We start from the raw sequence: 14,404 nt of genomic DNA, 5'->3' as shown, positions 1-14,404 counted from the left end.
AGTGCAAAATAAAAGGCAGCAAAGTCCTGAAAATTGAAACTTAATTAAATTGTTCTTAACTAAAATGACTTTACCTGACCATTATTGTCTTTAAAAACTGTTTCAATGAACCAGACATACTGAATAAGTTACACAAGTCACTCTTATTTAGAATTACAGCAACACGTAGACAGGTTTAGTAAATCGTTTATTTGAAAAAATCAATCATTATAAATAACATTGTGTATAAATACTCTAAGTTTTGCATCAACAGAACAATGTGAAATGTCACATGGGTCTACAAGGACAGAAACAGCAGTCATATGAGGGAAACATTCACTCTGTATTAGATACTTTATATCAACAGTAACTGAACTTGCTACTTTGCAGGAAGTTCTAACTCATTTTTCTTCCCTTGTCATAACTGTTTCTCCTTTGTCTTGACAAATAAACAAACAATCCAGTCGGCTGTGTACAAGCACTATAAATATAAAGAGGTAAAGTGTATAAATGTAGCACTACAATTTAAAATTGATAGTGAAATCAGCATTATTTTCCCTGCAGCTGACAGTCTCTTCATGCCCCACATGTGTGAAAATCAGAGAACGAAGCAAAAAAATATATATTATGAACAAATATAGCACTGCCCTTACAATGTAGCTAACCTGCTACATTTGTAGCTTTTTTTGCAGGAACAAGTTTCCTCAGAAACATTTACATTCTTTCCATATTATGGTAACAAACATTTTGTTAGATTTCCATTGTATGTTAGTGCAACTTTACCCACACGACCAGCAGCTGTCATCACAGTGATGTCTCAGTTTAGTACAGACTGATAGATATGATTCACTTAAACATTACGTCAGCTCCTCGTAGCTCAGGAGTGTTCTTTACAATGTTTCTATATCACCCATAATGCACTCTTTTCACTTGTCAGTATGTCTCGTGACCAGCTGCGTCCCCTCAGCCGTGACTTATGAAGCCAGAGATTTAGCAGCAGCGGCCGGCCTTGACTGAGGTTTTCTTTGGCTGTTTATCATGTTTCTTCTCTTGGCAGGCTGTGGCAGAGAGGAGAGGTAGACTGTACAGGAGGATGATGATCAAATTCACCACAACACAAAACAGCGCTGCACCCGCTGAGTGAGTAGAGGTGATGGGGATAGAGTGTTCAAGGAGCCAGGGGCGCCGTGTCACCATGTCCTGTTCGATGGCCTTCATCTGGAAGTGGGTGCCCAGGATGCCGCACACATGGAAGAGTTGATGGCTGTGACCTGCAGAGGGAGCAGTCGAGTCATGTTTGAGCTCAGGCAGCACAGTCACATGTCACAGTGACATGAGGTGTAAATTCAAGCTCTGATAAATCAGTCACATTGCCAACTGAATTAACGAGAATGGAAAACTTGGGAGACAGTTACGCATTAGCATTATTTCACAATGTTAACCACACATGAGAAAACTGTGTTAATCTGTTAATGTGAACCCAGTGTTTATTTGTAGTGATGAAAAGTCTGATATGAGACATTGGAGAGTTAGCTGTAAAAAACCTATTCTTCCAATACTGTAGATGCACACCAATACACAAACAAGCACTTTTAGCGGATGTACTTTGACAGTCAATGTTGCCAACAAGGATTACATTGCAGCGCGTCTCACAGCTGTGAACTGAGATGATCTACTGGACCGATGTCAAAACGTTTTGTACCTATCAGTCTTTACACACCAAAATATGTAAACAGCCTGGAGAAAAAATGCAATGCAAAAATTGGGAAATAGTCCAATGACTAATCTATGTAGGTTCTGGCTGGCACACCCTACGAAGTAAACCAATGCTTAGCATGTTGATGACAAGAATAACTACTCCTCAGATCAGACTTACCTATGTAATCGAAGCTGCCAGGTGCCAGGCGCTCAGGTAGATGTGTGGCAAACAGAAAGCCTGTGAGGAAAGCCAAGGCGATGTGGTAGAAGTGGAGGAGGTTGGTGTCATTGTCTGTGCAGCCTTCCCCAACACACAGAAACACCTGTGAATACAACACAGAGCAGAAAAGAACATTTATTATAAAGGGAAATGGCCAAAACCATACATTTAAAAATGGAACAGACAGGTATTCAGATACAATAATTGAAAGAGAATCTTTAATGCCTCCTGTTTAACTCCCAACGCTGCATCATAAATCAGTTCTTAAACTTCAATAAAATGATTCATTTCTTTTATGATGTCATAAAATGCTTTTCAACTCTCTGCAATTCTCAACCTTCAGGCACGGTTGATGTGACCCATGTGTTATGTTTGATATATTTCATTTCTTTTTCCATTCTACAAAGGTTTGTTGTGTCATAGGGGGATACAATATCTGGTAAGTTGTTGTCAAAGGCTAAAACCAAATGTCCCCAATGCAGGAGATGTTTTCCAGTCCAATCCAAGAAGTAAAAACAAACCTCTTATCAATTCATTATGTTTAATGTTGCATGTATGTTCAGAAATGTAACTCATTTTATTTTAATTCATGCAGCTACCATGAATTTTTGGGAACTAGTTCAGGTGAAAAGTCCTTGCATCAATTGTTTTGTGATTTTGTCTTCACTAACTGCGCACCACAATATAAACTTTTCATTGAACTGCACTGTATCATCGCACAGAGGGAAATGTGCGTCTACTCAAGGATGAGAGGCTTTTGATTGTGACAGCGTGGGCTGTAAACATTAAGAGGGTGTCAGCCTCAACTGAGCTCTAATGTAGTTAGCTTAGCTAGCTTCAATGTATTTTTTTTTTTTTTTGGTGCTTTAAACACCATAAGTAGAGTGTTATCTAAGTCCATTATATTGAAGAAAATTCAGACATCTCTACTCACACCAACACAATCCAGATGGATAAATAGGACTAAAGGTAAGAGGAAAACTGTCCCTTTAACTACTGTTGTATTATGACTTTAAATCATATCACAACTGAGATAGCCTTTGTTATTGACATTAACACCAAGAAAAATATATGAATGTGAGAGCATGGAGCACCAGAGACAGTGATCTACTCTGAAAAAATGTTATCTGTGACACTTTTGAAACAGTATTTTTTTTCACTCACACACACACACACGCACACACATACGCACACACTCTTCTTTGACCTTTCAGATGTGTCTTGTGCGATGTGCACAGAGGTGGACCTACCCTGTAGAACAGAGGAATGTTGTCAAACAGGTACGGGTAGGCAAAGGCAAAAACACGCAGGTATTTGCTGAACTTTGGACTCTGGCACTCAGGGAATCTGAAATAAAAGAAGCATTACATTATTTTTTAATAATGACAAACAATACTTTCACACCTACATTCACTGAACATTACTTATTGTTATACTGTGTTATAGCTGTGTTGGAATTTATGTGCAAACTTCTTGCAGGGCATCACCACTGGTAATGTCATACTTAAGCATGTGTGATGACTTTAAAACCATTATACTGAGGGAATTGAAAGTGAATTACAAAGCCATGTACAGGGTGCAAAATCAATGTTTTTGTTCACCGGCCAAATGGCGATTGAATGATCCACTTTCTAATTTACCAGCACTTGAGTGGTGGCTGGTGCTATATTTGTGTCCTGCAGATGTTTAGTCGTCCATGTGGGTAAAGTTTAAATGTCATATAATCCTTAACCAGCATGTGTATACTCAATCTGCTGAGGACTGTGTGTACAGTAGCTACACATTTCCAGATAAGTAAAGAAACCCATTAAATTGTTACAGAACACGTTGTGCCGCCTCGTCTGTCAGCTCCTCTAACCTGCTCAGCTGAAACTACAATCAAAGTAAATCACTGTTTAGGGTTGGTCCCTGTAGTCACAGTCAGGTAACGCCTTTTGTATAAAAAAGTCAGTTGCTCCATTCTACTTTTGAAATCCAAGTCAACATTGTATGTGGGATAAAGTGTGTCTCAAGGCTTTTGAAGGATAATTGCATATTTCTAAAGGATTAAAGTGCATTCATCTACTGCTACCATCATCACCATAGACTTGTTTTTAGACAGAACAGTGAGGGAAGCAGATTTCTAGGTGTCTTTACCTCTTTATGGTGTCATAATTATATTGCCAGTATGGTAAGCCAAGCCTTAGCAGAGGGGAGAGATGAGCAAAGAACAATAATTAGCTCCACCGAGCTGACATTAAATCAGTACATGAAGAGATAACAGTGGGAACAATGTGATAACAGTTGTAAATGTAAGAGGTGAGACAGTAGTGTATTGATACAGAAAGCTGTTTCTCAGGTCATTCAAACCTTTAAGATGTCTCATTTTACTTTATTGAATAATACAGACACAAACCCACTGAGCTCTACTGGCCAATCATAGAGACCAGTCACATTAAAGTGTTGTCATGGACAGGGACTAGACTTATCAGGTATAACATCGGCAGTGATTTCCAGCCAGGGGTACTTCTGCAGTTGCTGTGGGGTACGTGGGAAGATTGTAGAGTAGCTCAACTCAGAGTTTATGGTTGAAAAGCATGGAAACTAAGTGAGCAGAGGAGATTCAATTGTTAGCTAAAAGTAATGTATAAACTGTTGAAGTAGATTACTAAAGTAATGGATAAATGGCTGGAACATCCAGTTTTTGCTGCTCCGTATGGCTGTGTTACAAATGCAAAGTGACCTAAACACTAACAATACAACTCTATTTTATCCACTTTTATACAGTGTTGTAAAAAGTAGCCAACATTATACTTGTGTAAAAGTAAAAATATCCTGTTAAATCTCACTGTTAAAGGTGAAAGTCACCCATAAGTAAAAGTCTTAAAATATTTTATACTTAATGTACTTATGTATAAAAAGTATTAGTAAAATCAAATTATAGGCCTACATATATTTACATGTATGTATATACTGTATACTATGGGTCAACCGATAAAAAGTACAATATTTGCCTCAAAATGGAGTGAAGTGGAAGTATAAAGTAGTGCAAAGTGGAATGGTAAATGAACTTGCATTTCTATAGCGCTTTTCCAGTCTTCTGACCGCTCAAAGCACTTGACAACACTTGTCACATTCACCCCTTCACACACACATTCATACACTGATGGCAGAGGCTGCCATGCAAGGTGCTTACTGCTCATCAGGAGCAATTTGGGGTTCAGTATCTTGCTCAAGGTCACTTCGACAAGCAGCTAGGGGAGCTGGGGATTCGAATCAGCGACATACCAATTACTAGACGACCCGCTGTACCTCCTGAGCTACAGCCACCCCGGTAGTACTTCTTTTATATGATTAGCAGTAAAACATGCTAATATTTTGCTTGGTGCATTTAGCGTATTAGTTTTTTAATATGCTAACATGCTAACATTGTCCCCCAGTTTGAGCCTCTCGTGTATTTATCACACATTTAACTAATTGATAATTATAGAATGACCTTAGCTGTGGTGGTTAAAACAACTGTTTGGGTTTTTAAAGACTGACAGGGATTTATCTTTTTAGAAGACCAAATGTTAAATTAGCTTTGTGACTTAAAACTGGGACGGCCTAGCGTTAGCATGTTGTCATGGTTATACATGCTACTCCTCTCTTTTGTGAAAGAAAACCATTAAGATTTAGTATCAGCTGTATGAAATTAAATTATGACATTCTCTCACCATACCTGGAATAGCAGGCGATGGCGGTGCAGATGACAGTGTTGACCACAGCGATGGAGACGTAGCACTGATGGAAGACGCCATTCACCCACTTGTCCGGGAAAACATAAGCTGAGTAGCTGATAGCTGAACCTGCAGCAGGACACATCAACAGTGCACACTCTGTCAACTTTAACACTGTAGGATTTATAATAGAATAAAATGACATACTGTAGTCTGAGAGATTTATTATTGATGACATTTTGTCCACCAATCATTATCATCATCAATCATGTCACTGGATGTCTTTAACGAGACATTGGGACATTTTTCTGGCTGTGTTAGTGGCAGCAAAGCCGAATATTTTAGATAAGATGTTGGAACAATTTGCAGCCAAAAAACTGGTGAAAAACATGATATTTTCCAAACCCTAACCAAGGGTTTTTTCATGGGACAAGAATAGTAATTTGGCACTGAAAACAAAAGATTTTTCAACATGTTTTCAGGGTCAAAACTCAGACGACTGTCACTGAAAAACACATCAAAACACAAAAAATATCAACGTAAAATTAAATTATTTTCCATGTTTCAATACCAATGTGTACTGTGAGTGTTCTGGCCAGGTCTAAACCTGACCAGACCATAAGCACAGAGATGTCACGACATACTGTAGAATAAAAAATTGAACATGAAGAACCTTTAGCCTTAACCCTTGACCCTTAGCTTTAGCATGTGGAGGGCTCAAGAACCACTCAATAACATTACTCACTCTGTGAACTGAGTGAGAGGAGACCACATGTACTTACCCAGGCTGTAGAAACTGAGGGCGCCGTAGTCGAAGAAGAAGCAGATGTGGCGTGCCCGCGCCGACATGCTGCTGAACGTGTGAGCGCAGCTTGACGCCAGTGGATAAATGCAGCAGGAGAGCAGGAACATCAGCAGAGGCCAGGTGAAGGAGTCCTGCCATGCTGTCTGAATCAGGACCACGGACACTAGTTTCCATAGGAAGTACCTGAAACAGATGCATGAGGTTAATTAGACTGGAGTGGATGCAGTAGGATATTTGATAATATTTTCAGTTTGTGAGTGCTGGAAAGAGGAGCAAAACAGTGTGTAACTGACACGTTATAAGTCTAGTAACACAACTGCATTAAAAAGTAACAGCAGTTAAAATAACATAGGAGGCGAACTAATTAGTGAAAACACAGCTTCAGTGTTTGAGTGGTTTCATTTTCTTGCAGCCAGGCAGACAACTGAACAGTCTCCTGATCAGTTCCTCAGGCTGTTTTCTACATGAACAATTACAGCTGAGTCATTGCTCGACACCATCCCACACACTGTAGTAGTTTTACTGATAGTATTGCTGGAATGTTTGCACATGTACGAGATGGTAAATAAGAGGCTGAAAATTTGTGGTATGATATCTGTGCATCATACACTGAATGTGGGCGTAAGAACAGTGTTAACAGATTTTTTCCTTCCAGATAAAACGTTTTACGGGAAGTTGAAGCAGCTAACATCCTGTAAAACCACAGCTTTTACATTTATGTTTGTTTAAAGACTAAATGAGTTGTTAAATGCTGAGCTTTAGAGGTGCTGATAGTGTCGTGGTTTTAGGTTTTAGTTTGGTTATTTCTGTTGGATTTTGTTTGCATCATGTCTGTTGTACTTTCTGTCTCTCTTCCGCCTTTGTGGTTGCCCTGAGTTGTTCAACCTGCCTTATTATCCACCTGTGTTTTTAGTCAATGAATGGTTTCTCTTTGATTTGTAAGTTTGTCTGCATTTTTACCAGTTTCTCCATAGTTTCCTGCATGTTTGTGTTTCCCCTTTTTTCCCCTTTAATCCCCTTTATGATATTAAGGCTCTTGGGCTTGGGCCCTTTTGCAATAGTTTCACAAAAATGCCCAAATGTGAGTAAGACAACGCTGAACTCCAAAGAACAAAAGCCAGGCTACAAAGGAGAAATACGTAAACTTAACCCTGCAAAACTGAAGAAACACAAGGAGCAAATGCAGACAATCTAACAACTGAAAGAGGGAAACAGTAACAAATAAACAGGGACAAATTAACTAATAAAACACAGGTGGGCACAGAAAACAGGCAGGTAAAAGACAAAGACAGGAAGTGTAAGACAAAACAACTTAAAGCAACATAAAACAGGAAATAACTTCACTCCAACCCTGACAGATAGGTGCATTTGTTACCTACAGAGAAAGCTGTACCAGCTGTTTACAGTCTTTATGCTAGGCTAAGCTAACTGCCTCCCAGCTAGCTCCATATTTAATGCACAGACATCAGAGTGGTATTAGTCTTTTCATCTAACTCACAGCAGGAAAGCAAATAAGCGAATTTCAAAAAATGTGAAACATAACCAGAACAAACTGGGATATTTGAACTGCTTCTTGCTGTGAGTCAGTCAGAAAGAGACTTATTAATGAGCAAAACTACAAAGTATTAAAGTGTTAAACGTGATGATATTTAAGCTGCATGTTGATGCATTTAATAGAGATAAACTGGGTTGGGCTTGTCATCACTGTACAGGTACTGACAGGACCTGTCAGTGTAGACAAACCCGAGATGTCCATGATTGAGTCTCATGTTCGTTTTCACTCAGTTAAATCATGCGTTTGTCACCAACTGTCAGTTACGTAACAGCCAACAGTCAACAAGCTGAATCTTATCAGTGGGCGACAGTTTGCTTTGTGTATTTTTGCATTGCAGCTTCTGTTTTCTCGTCTCAGTGCACCTCATTGACAAATCAACATTATTTGTGCTTTTCCCCGTCACTGAGCACTTAACTAATTGTGGCAACTCGTATGTACGCCTTAAGCACAGATCTGCTCATTAGCGGCTGGCCTGGAGGTCTAAGCCAAGCCCCATGACACAAATACCCATGTGCCCTTAGCATATCTTCAACACACACACACACACACACACACACACACACACACACACACACACACACTTTCTCCCTGGACCACGCAGTCAAAGCAACTGCCATCTCAGCAGGGAGGAAGTGCAGTGTGGCCCCGGGGAACGTTTTGTAGTATCTTTAAATCAAGAAACGTACTCGCATGAACACACACGCAACAAATAAACTGCAGCGGTTACACAGCTGACACAAGTGTTGGATATGTTTTAACCTCCGTGCTTTTTACTCCTCAGATTTTTAGCCCCTCTGTCTCCACCTGCAAGTGCCGCATCATAAGTCTATCAGCAAGTTGTGTCAGCTCATTTTAGTAAATTAGACTGTTTCATCAAACTAATTACATCACTACAACACGTCTACATCGACTCTTTTGTTGAGATAACTATAAAGTTTAAGGGGAGACAAATTTGGTTACACCCCGCCTTTCCAAACCCCGCTGTTCCGAAAATAGACTTCCATGCTGCTAGCTGCACAGCTAACTGAGCTAACTAGCTTACAGCAGCTAGTTAGCAGCAGTTAGGGGTTACTTCAGTGATATTCTAACCTCTATTTGTTTGGGTATAAATTTGACAGGTAGCCAATTCTTACATTTTGCACCTGTAAAGATCCTCTCCCTCTCCAGACTTGTTGCTACAGGCTAGCAGGCAGGCGATGCGTCTTGGTGTGATTGGCCGCTTAAGGCACACATAAATTCTCTAATGTTTGTCTAACATGGCTTTTGCAGGGAAAAAAGTACAATTACTACATTTAACCTTTAAAATGACACCTGCTCTTTTACTCTCATTAACAAATCCAGAATATATGAACTTCAACTTCTTCAAGTTTCCTCATCACACTTGTGTCTACTGACGATGATCAGCTTCTAAATTATTTGCGATGTCACAAATCACGCTCGTCGGCCCGCCTCTTAAAATCAGATTTTCAATGAGCACAGATAAAATTCACAATTTCTGCATTGAATGTGAAAACTGTCTTCTCGTGTTAAACTCTGCAAAAACAATGCATATTTGACAATGTTTCTAAACCACTTGATTTGATGAGTTATCTCACAAATGAGCTGGATATTCATGCATTGTATGCCAAACAATATCAATTTTCATACTGCATGGGACAAAATTGGGCAAATGAATTGAATAAAGGGTAAATCAGCTGTATATATGCAGCTGTACTGTGAGAGTCCTGTTGAACTCAAGGCTTGTTGACAGGGAGACACTGTGAGGCTGCAGGAGGTCTGTGAGACCCACATGGTTGCTGGGATGTCTGACTTCAAAACAAACCTGTGTTTGAGAACAATCCTTCTCCCGTTACTTGATGGCTGTGAGTGATTCTTATGTTCCAACTGTCTGCAGGATCCACAACAGCTTTATGACAATATAAAGTCCACTGCTCTTCTGGCTTCTGTTTAACTCCTTGAAGAGTGAATCTGTGGTAATAAATATACACCGGGACGAATCCACTGACTTATAATATGAATACTAAGCAGACAGATACTGTACCGCTGGATATGAGCAGTAAAACTGAATGGTAGTCTTCAGTTATTATGTGCCTGAACTGATTTAATAAATCCTCTGTCTGAGAGAATGTGAGTCTGTACAACAACTTGAGGACATCATGGATTACTCTCTGGCCTTCAAGCTCAACAAGCTGTGCAGGATTCCTTTAAACTTGAAGGTGGAATCCTCAAACAAACAACTAAAACAATGCCCTTATCAAAACTGTTACGCGTGACTTCAGACTGTTCTCTGTTGCTCAGCTGTGATGACTTGCACAACTCAACTTCATGTAAACGCCCTCATGTACCAGGTGATGTAGAAAAGGCATGTTCCTTTAAACTGTGATGCACTGCAACAGAAATGACATTTGTCAGCTGTACCAGGTGGGCAGAAAGTGGGTCCAGATGTTGAGCGTCTCATTGGTCAGCTGGAAGAGGCTCAGGATGCAGTCGGTGGCCGAGCTGCGGGGGTGTCTGTAGCCGGAGATGATGCTGTCCTCATGGAAAACCTCGAGAAAGAAAACTCTTGTTTAGTCCTCAGTCCGTTTGACAACTGAAATAAAGTCTCTCAAAACTACTTTGAACGAAATACACCTGACACTGATTTCTCAGTGGACCAAGTGTTGCATGTTTAATACAAAGACCTATAGAAATATCACAAAGCGGGGTTCAGCATCCTCCTGAGGTGTCCTATGATATATCTGAGAGATGATAAAAGGTATAAGAAAAAAAAACACAGATGTTTCCGTTGATCAAAATTGTTTTTGCTTGTTTCTTTTTAAATACTGGACACTTTTTCTTTCTTTCTTTCTTTTTTCTTTTTTTTTTTTAACCTTTTTCGGCTTCTAAAACAATCCTTCAAACAATCGACTCACTATTAACAGCTCATAAACTGTGATGAGAATAGACACTGACTATTTTTAAGGGGTCCCAAGCCAAACAGATTAGGAAACACTGATTTCAGAGTAGTTCTTTACATTACATTATAGGAGTGTCGCGATATACTGATATTGACGTAAACTGTCATATTTTAAAATGAAACACTCACATTGTGTTCATAATACATTGTCTCTGAGAGCGTTTCCGTTTCTTTCTTTCTACTTCTTGCTTTGTAACAGGAGGTGATAGTCTGCACCTTTATGCTGGTTGCCACCTGCCATAAAACAGATAAATTAATTAAGAGTAATTGCTCTTTTTGTTCTCTTTTCTACAGTTCTGTTTACAGACTCTCTCCACCTCTCTACACATTAACATTTAAAAAAAAAAAGTCTTTTACACATACAACTGAGTGTCAGAGTAGTTTGTTTCATGTAGTGAAGTATGAAATGTATAAATACGTTAAACTTTTTCTTAAACTTTTTTAAACTTCTTTAAAAAAATAACCAGTGGCTCTCACCTGCTGATAAAATCCAGCTCAGTCTGAGTGTGTGGAACCAGAGAAATGTCCAGTGAAGACACAGAGAAGATGAACTTACTTTGGGCACTTGATTGATGGTGAAGACTCGTGGTAATCTGATGAGGCTGAGCATGACTACCACTGCACGGTGCTGCTGCTGCTGCTGCTGCTGCTGCTGCTGCTGTCTGGGAGGAGAGCTGAACTGAAGCTGGCGGCTGGGTGTGCCTTTGTCTTTAAAAGGCTTGTGTTGCCATGCCTTCCTCCAGGTTTGTCCCCTTCATCTCCTCCCATCGTCAAACCCAGTGAGAATATTCACCTGTGCCACACCTCCTCCTCCTTCTGTCTCTCTGGAGGTGTGCACACAGGTGTATACCCACACACACAGAGGCATTTACAGTCAGTCAGTCAGAGGTAAGAGGAGGACCAGTTTTTCAAGAGTAGACCAGAATCATGCATCAACCCTCAATCAAAACATCTTAAAACAAACCCTTCTTTTTGTTATCCTCTCACAAAGAGATGACAGTTAAGCCGGTCAAGCAGGTTTCTTTAAAAAAAAAGATCCTTTCAGTGACAAAACACAAGCTCTGATTGACATTAATGTTCTGCAACTGAGACCATATAGGCCATTTTCCTGCCACAAAATCTCAGTGAACTTAACAAGAGCTACCTGACATTCAGGCACTCCAGATAAGGCTGACACCATGAATGAAGGGTGTGAATCTGTCTGGCTGTAAAAGTCAACAGAGGGGGCCCCCCGGTCAAACCGACTTGTGACTCGGCGGCCATCACGCCCAGCAGAGACGGCCGAGCTCCCCGGGCCTGTTATCTTGTTTAAACTCTGAAGTAATGAAAGCAAACACGCCTCACCGCCACCGCAGAATTAGGAAGTGGAAATGTGAGACGTTATTTGTGGTTCGGCTGAGAGCGTGCTCGTGTCACGAATAAAGAAAACGTCGATGATACTTTGATTTGTTTTATGTTTGATTTGAGCTCAGTAGCCTTGAACAAAATGTCACGCCTGCTTGAGTTTTAACGCCAAAGATAAGTTAATGCTTCATCTCAAAGGCCTGATGGAAAACTCAAAGTATTCTGGGTTTAAATGCGTAATCCACAAACTTCTATTTACAAGTTCGCTCAAATTAGATCAGATACGTTTAGAGCATTTATCATGAAGTCACTTTAAACTCTACATTTAAGCACAATCGGCAAAACATCTGTCTTTGCTTTCCACTTGCAGAACTCCACCATGTTGTACTACAAGCTGCGATCACAACAGCTCAGTGTGAGGAAGAAATTCATGCACTGCAGCAGAGCACCTTGGGATCTCATTGAGTTTTCTCTCAGAGGAGCTGCAGTCAGACTCAGAGCAGCACCACGGCATAACACTCAAAAATAAATAAACAGACAGGAGATTTATGTCTGACTGGAGGTCCGTTTGGTTTGGCCTGCAGTCAGTCAGACAGTCGGTCAGTACAGTTAATGTGTGAGATAATATGTAAATCATTAAAGCTTTGGTATAACAGTATAAACAAAGCCAGGAGCTGGGAGTTATGCCTCGAGAGAGCCAGAGGATATAAACAAGGTCAAATGATGATAACAAAGAAGGAATATGGTGAAAAAAAACACAAAGAGGGAGGTCACAGCAGATCGTCATAACTCTGAGTATTATTGTGATGTTAAAATGAAACTTTTCTTGTTTTTGATTTGATATTTTTGTCGCACTTCCTTCAGCGAGTAACTGAATGAGGAGATTCTCCAGGTAAAAACTTTTCTTAAAGGTTATGTTGATAAACATTTTTAGAAAGAAGACGTCCAAAATGCACATTTAGGTGTTTATGTAAGTTCAGATATGTGTTCTGGATATTTATGAAAATCAGTGCATATTTAAACATAGAATAAAAAAAAAACCTACTAATAGAATTTAGATTACTACTAGATAGAGACTAATAGATTTTACCATACATATCTTTACAGGTCGTTTTCTCCTAATAAGTTTTTTTTCCTTATAACCTGAGCCAGAAATCTTCGTCAGCAGCACTTACATTAACTAAACTTTCCACTTTTATTCCATATCTATATTCTGAAGGTTTTAACAGAGGGGTTCGTCAACTGGGGAAGTAGCATGGTGATATGTCTTTGTTAGAACCTTTAACCACATTCACCTGTAGTGTCTCCCTTTACACTCCTTCTTCCTTCTTCCTCCTTCTCTGGGTGAAGGTGTCAAGACTGTTGCACCTCTGATCACACCCAAACACAGCACATGGCTGTGTTTGGGTGGAGGTAAAGACATGCTGCTAATGTAATGACCTGAATCAACGGCTCAGTACAGGAGGTAAACAAAACACCACGTGTTCTCACCACATTGCAAACAATACAGAAGAAAAAAACATGTTTCACATTGAAGCTGCTGAATCCAAACAGAAAAGGTTCTGCAGTATGTTTACCAACACTTTATAGAAAGATTAAAGTTTGATCATCAGCTGATAGAGAGTCAACATCATAGCTGTGATGTCAAAGTTTACTAACCAGGTTTAACCACTGGAGGTCGCCAAAAATGAGATTTCCAGATAGTTTTAATTTACTCTTTAAAAATACCTCAAAATTCATTATAAACAGATTAAAATCCACTGTCTTGGGAACAGAATGATAATGTCAGAGCAGAGGTGTGAAGAAACCAAGTACATTATCAACTGCAACACTAAACTATTCTGTGGTATAACCTGCAGGTGATGATGATAATACTCTGTAGCTCCTATGTACTTACAACATGCAAGTAATTTGAGTCATCATGTCTCAAGTCGAGTCACGATGACTTCCAAGTCCAAATTCAGTCTTGAGTCATTCATTTTCTGTCAAGTGATGTTGCAAGACATCAAAACATTGACATCTACATCAACAGTGACGTCCACATCTCGTCATTAAATATATAATACAATGCAATGTACTGTGATTTATGTTGAAATCGTGGTGACATTTGTATGTAAAATCATCAGAGTAGTCGCTCAAAGTAAGTGGT

The 14,404-nt window shown here is 39.6% G+C and overlaps 1 protein-coding gene across 2 annotated transcripts; it reads right to left on the bottom strand.

The window, feature by feature from the left end:
- Positions 1-251: 251 nt before the first annotated feature.
- LOC140994875 (membrane progestin receptor gamma-B-like) lies at positions 252-11,537 on the bottom strand. Of its 2 annotated transcripts, XM_073464701.1 has the most exons (8): positions 11,468-11,537; positions 10,374-10,501; positions 6,378-6,583; positions 5,598-5,724; positions 4,034-4,078; positions 3,148-3,244; positions 1,856-2,000; positions 252-1,250 (listed from the first exon to the last, which is right to left on the bottom strand). In XM_073464701.1, the coding sequence occupies exons 1-8, from the start codon at positions 11,519-11,521 to the stop codon at positions 970-972; spliced, it is 1,083 nt and encodes a 360-aa protein (XP_073320802.1). In that variant the 5' UTR covers positions 11,522-11,537; the 3' UTR covers positions 252-969. The 2 variants fall into 2 exon arrangements, with proteins under 2 accessions (XP_073320802.1, XP_073320803.1); XM_073464702.1 differs by lacking the exon at positions 4,034-4,078.
- Positions 11,538-14,404: the final 2,867 nt, after the last annotated feature.

Source organism: Pagrus major, chromosome 4, assembly GCF_040436345.1.
Source record: "Pagrus major chromosome 4, Pma_NU_1.0".
In the NCBI taxonomy this organism is placed as follows: domain Eukaryota; kingdom Metazoa; phylum Chordata; class Actinopteri; order Spariformes; family Sparidae; genus Pagrus; species Pagrus major.
Note: the sequence above shows the minus strand (reverse complement) of the source record. Positions and strands in the feature narration are given on the sequence as shown.

Excerpts from the sequence above, each read along its gene's own strand:
- LOC140994875 (XM_073464701.1), bottom strand. The coding sequence starts at position 11,521 with ATGCTCAGCCTCATCAGATTACCACGAGTCTTCACCATCAATCAAGTG. Across the intron at positions 6,584-10,373 it reads ACCCACTTTCTGCCCACCTG|GTACTTCCTATGGAAACTAG; the intron begins GTACAGCTGACA and ends CATCTGTTTCAG. Across the intron at positions 1,251-1,855 it reads TGGCAGCTTCGATTACATAG|GTCACAGCCATCAACTCTTC; the intron begins GTAAGTCTGATC and ends CTCCCTCTGCAG.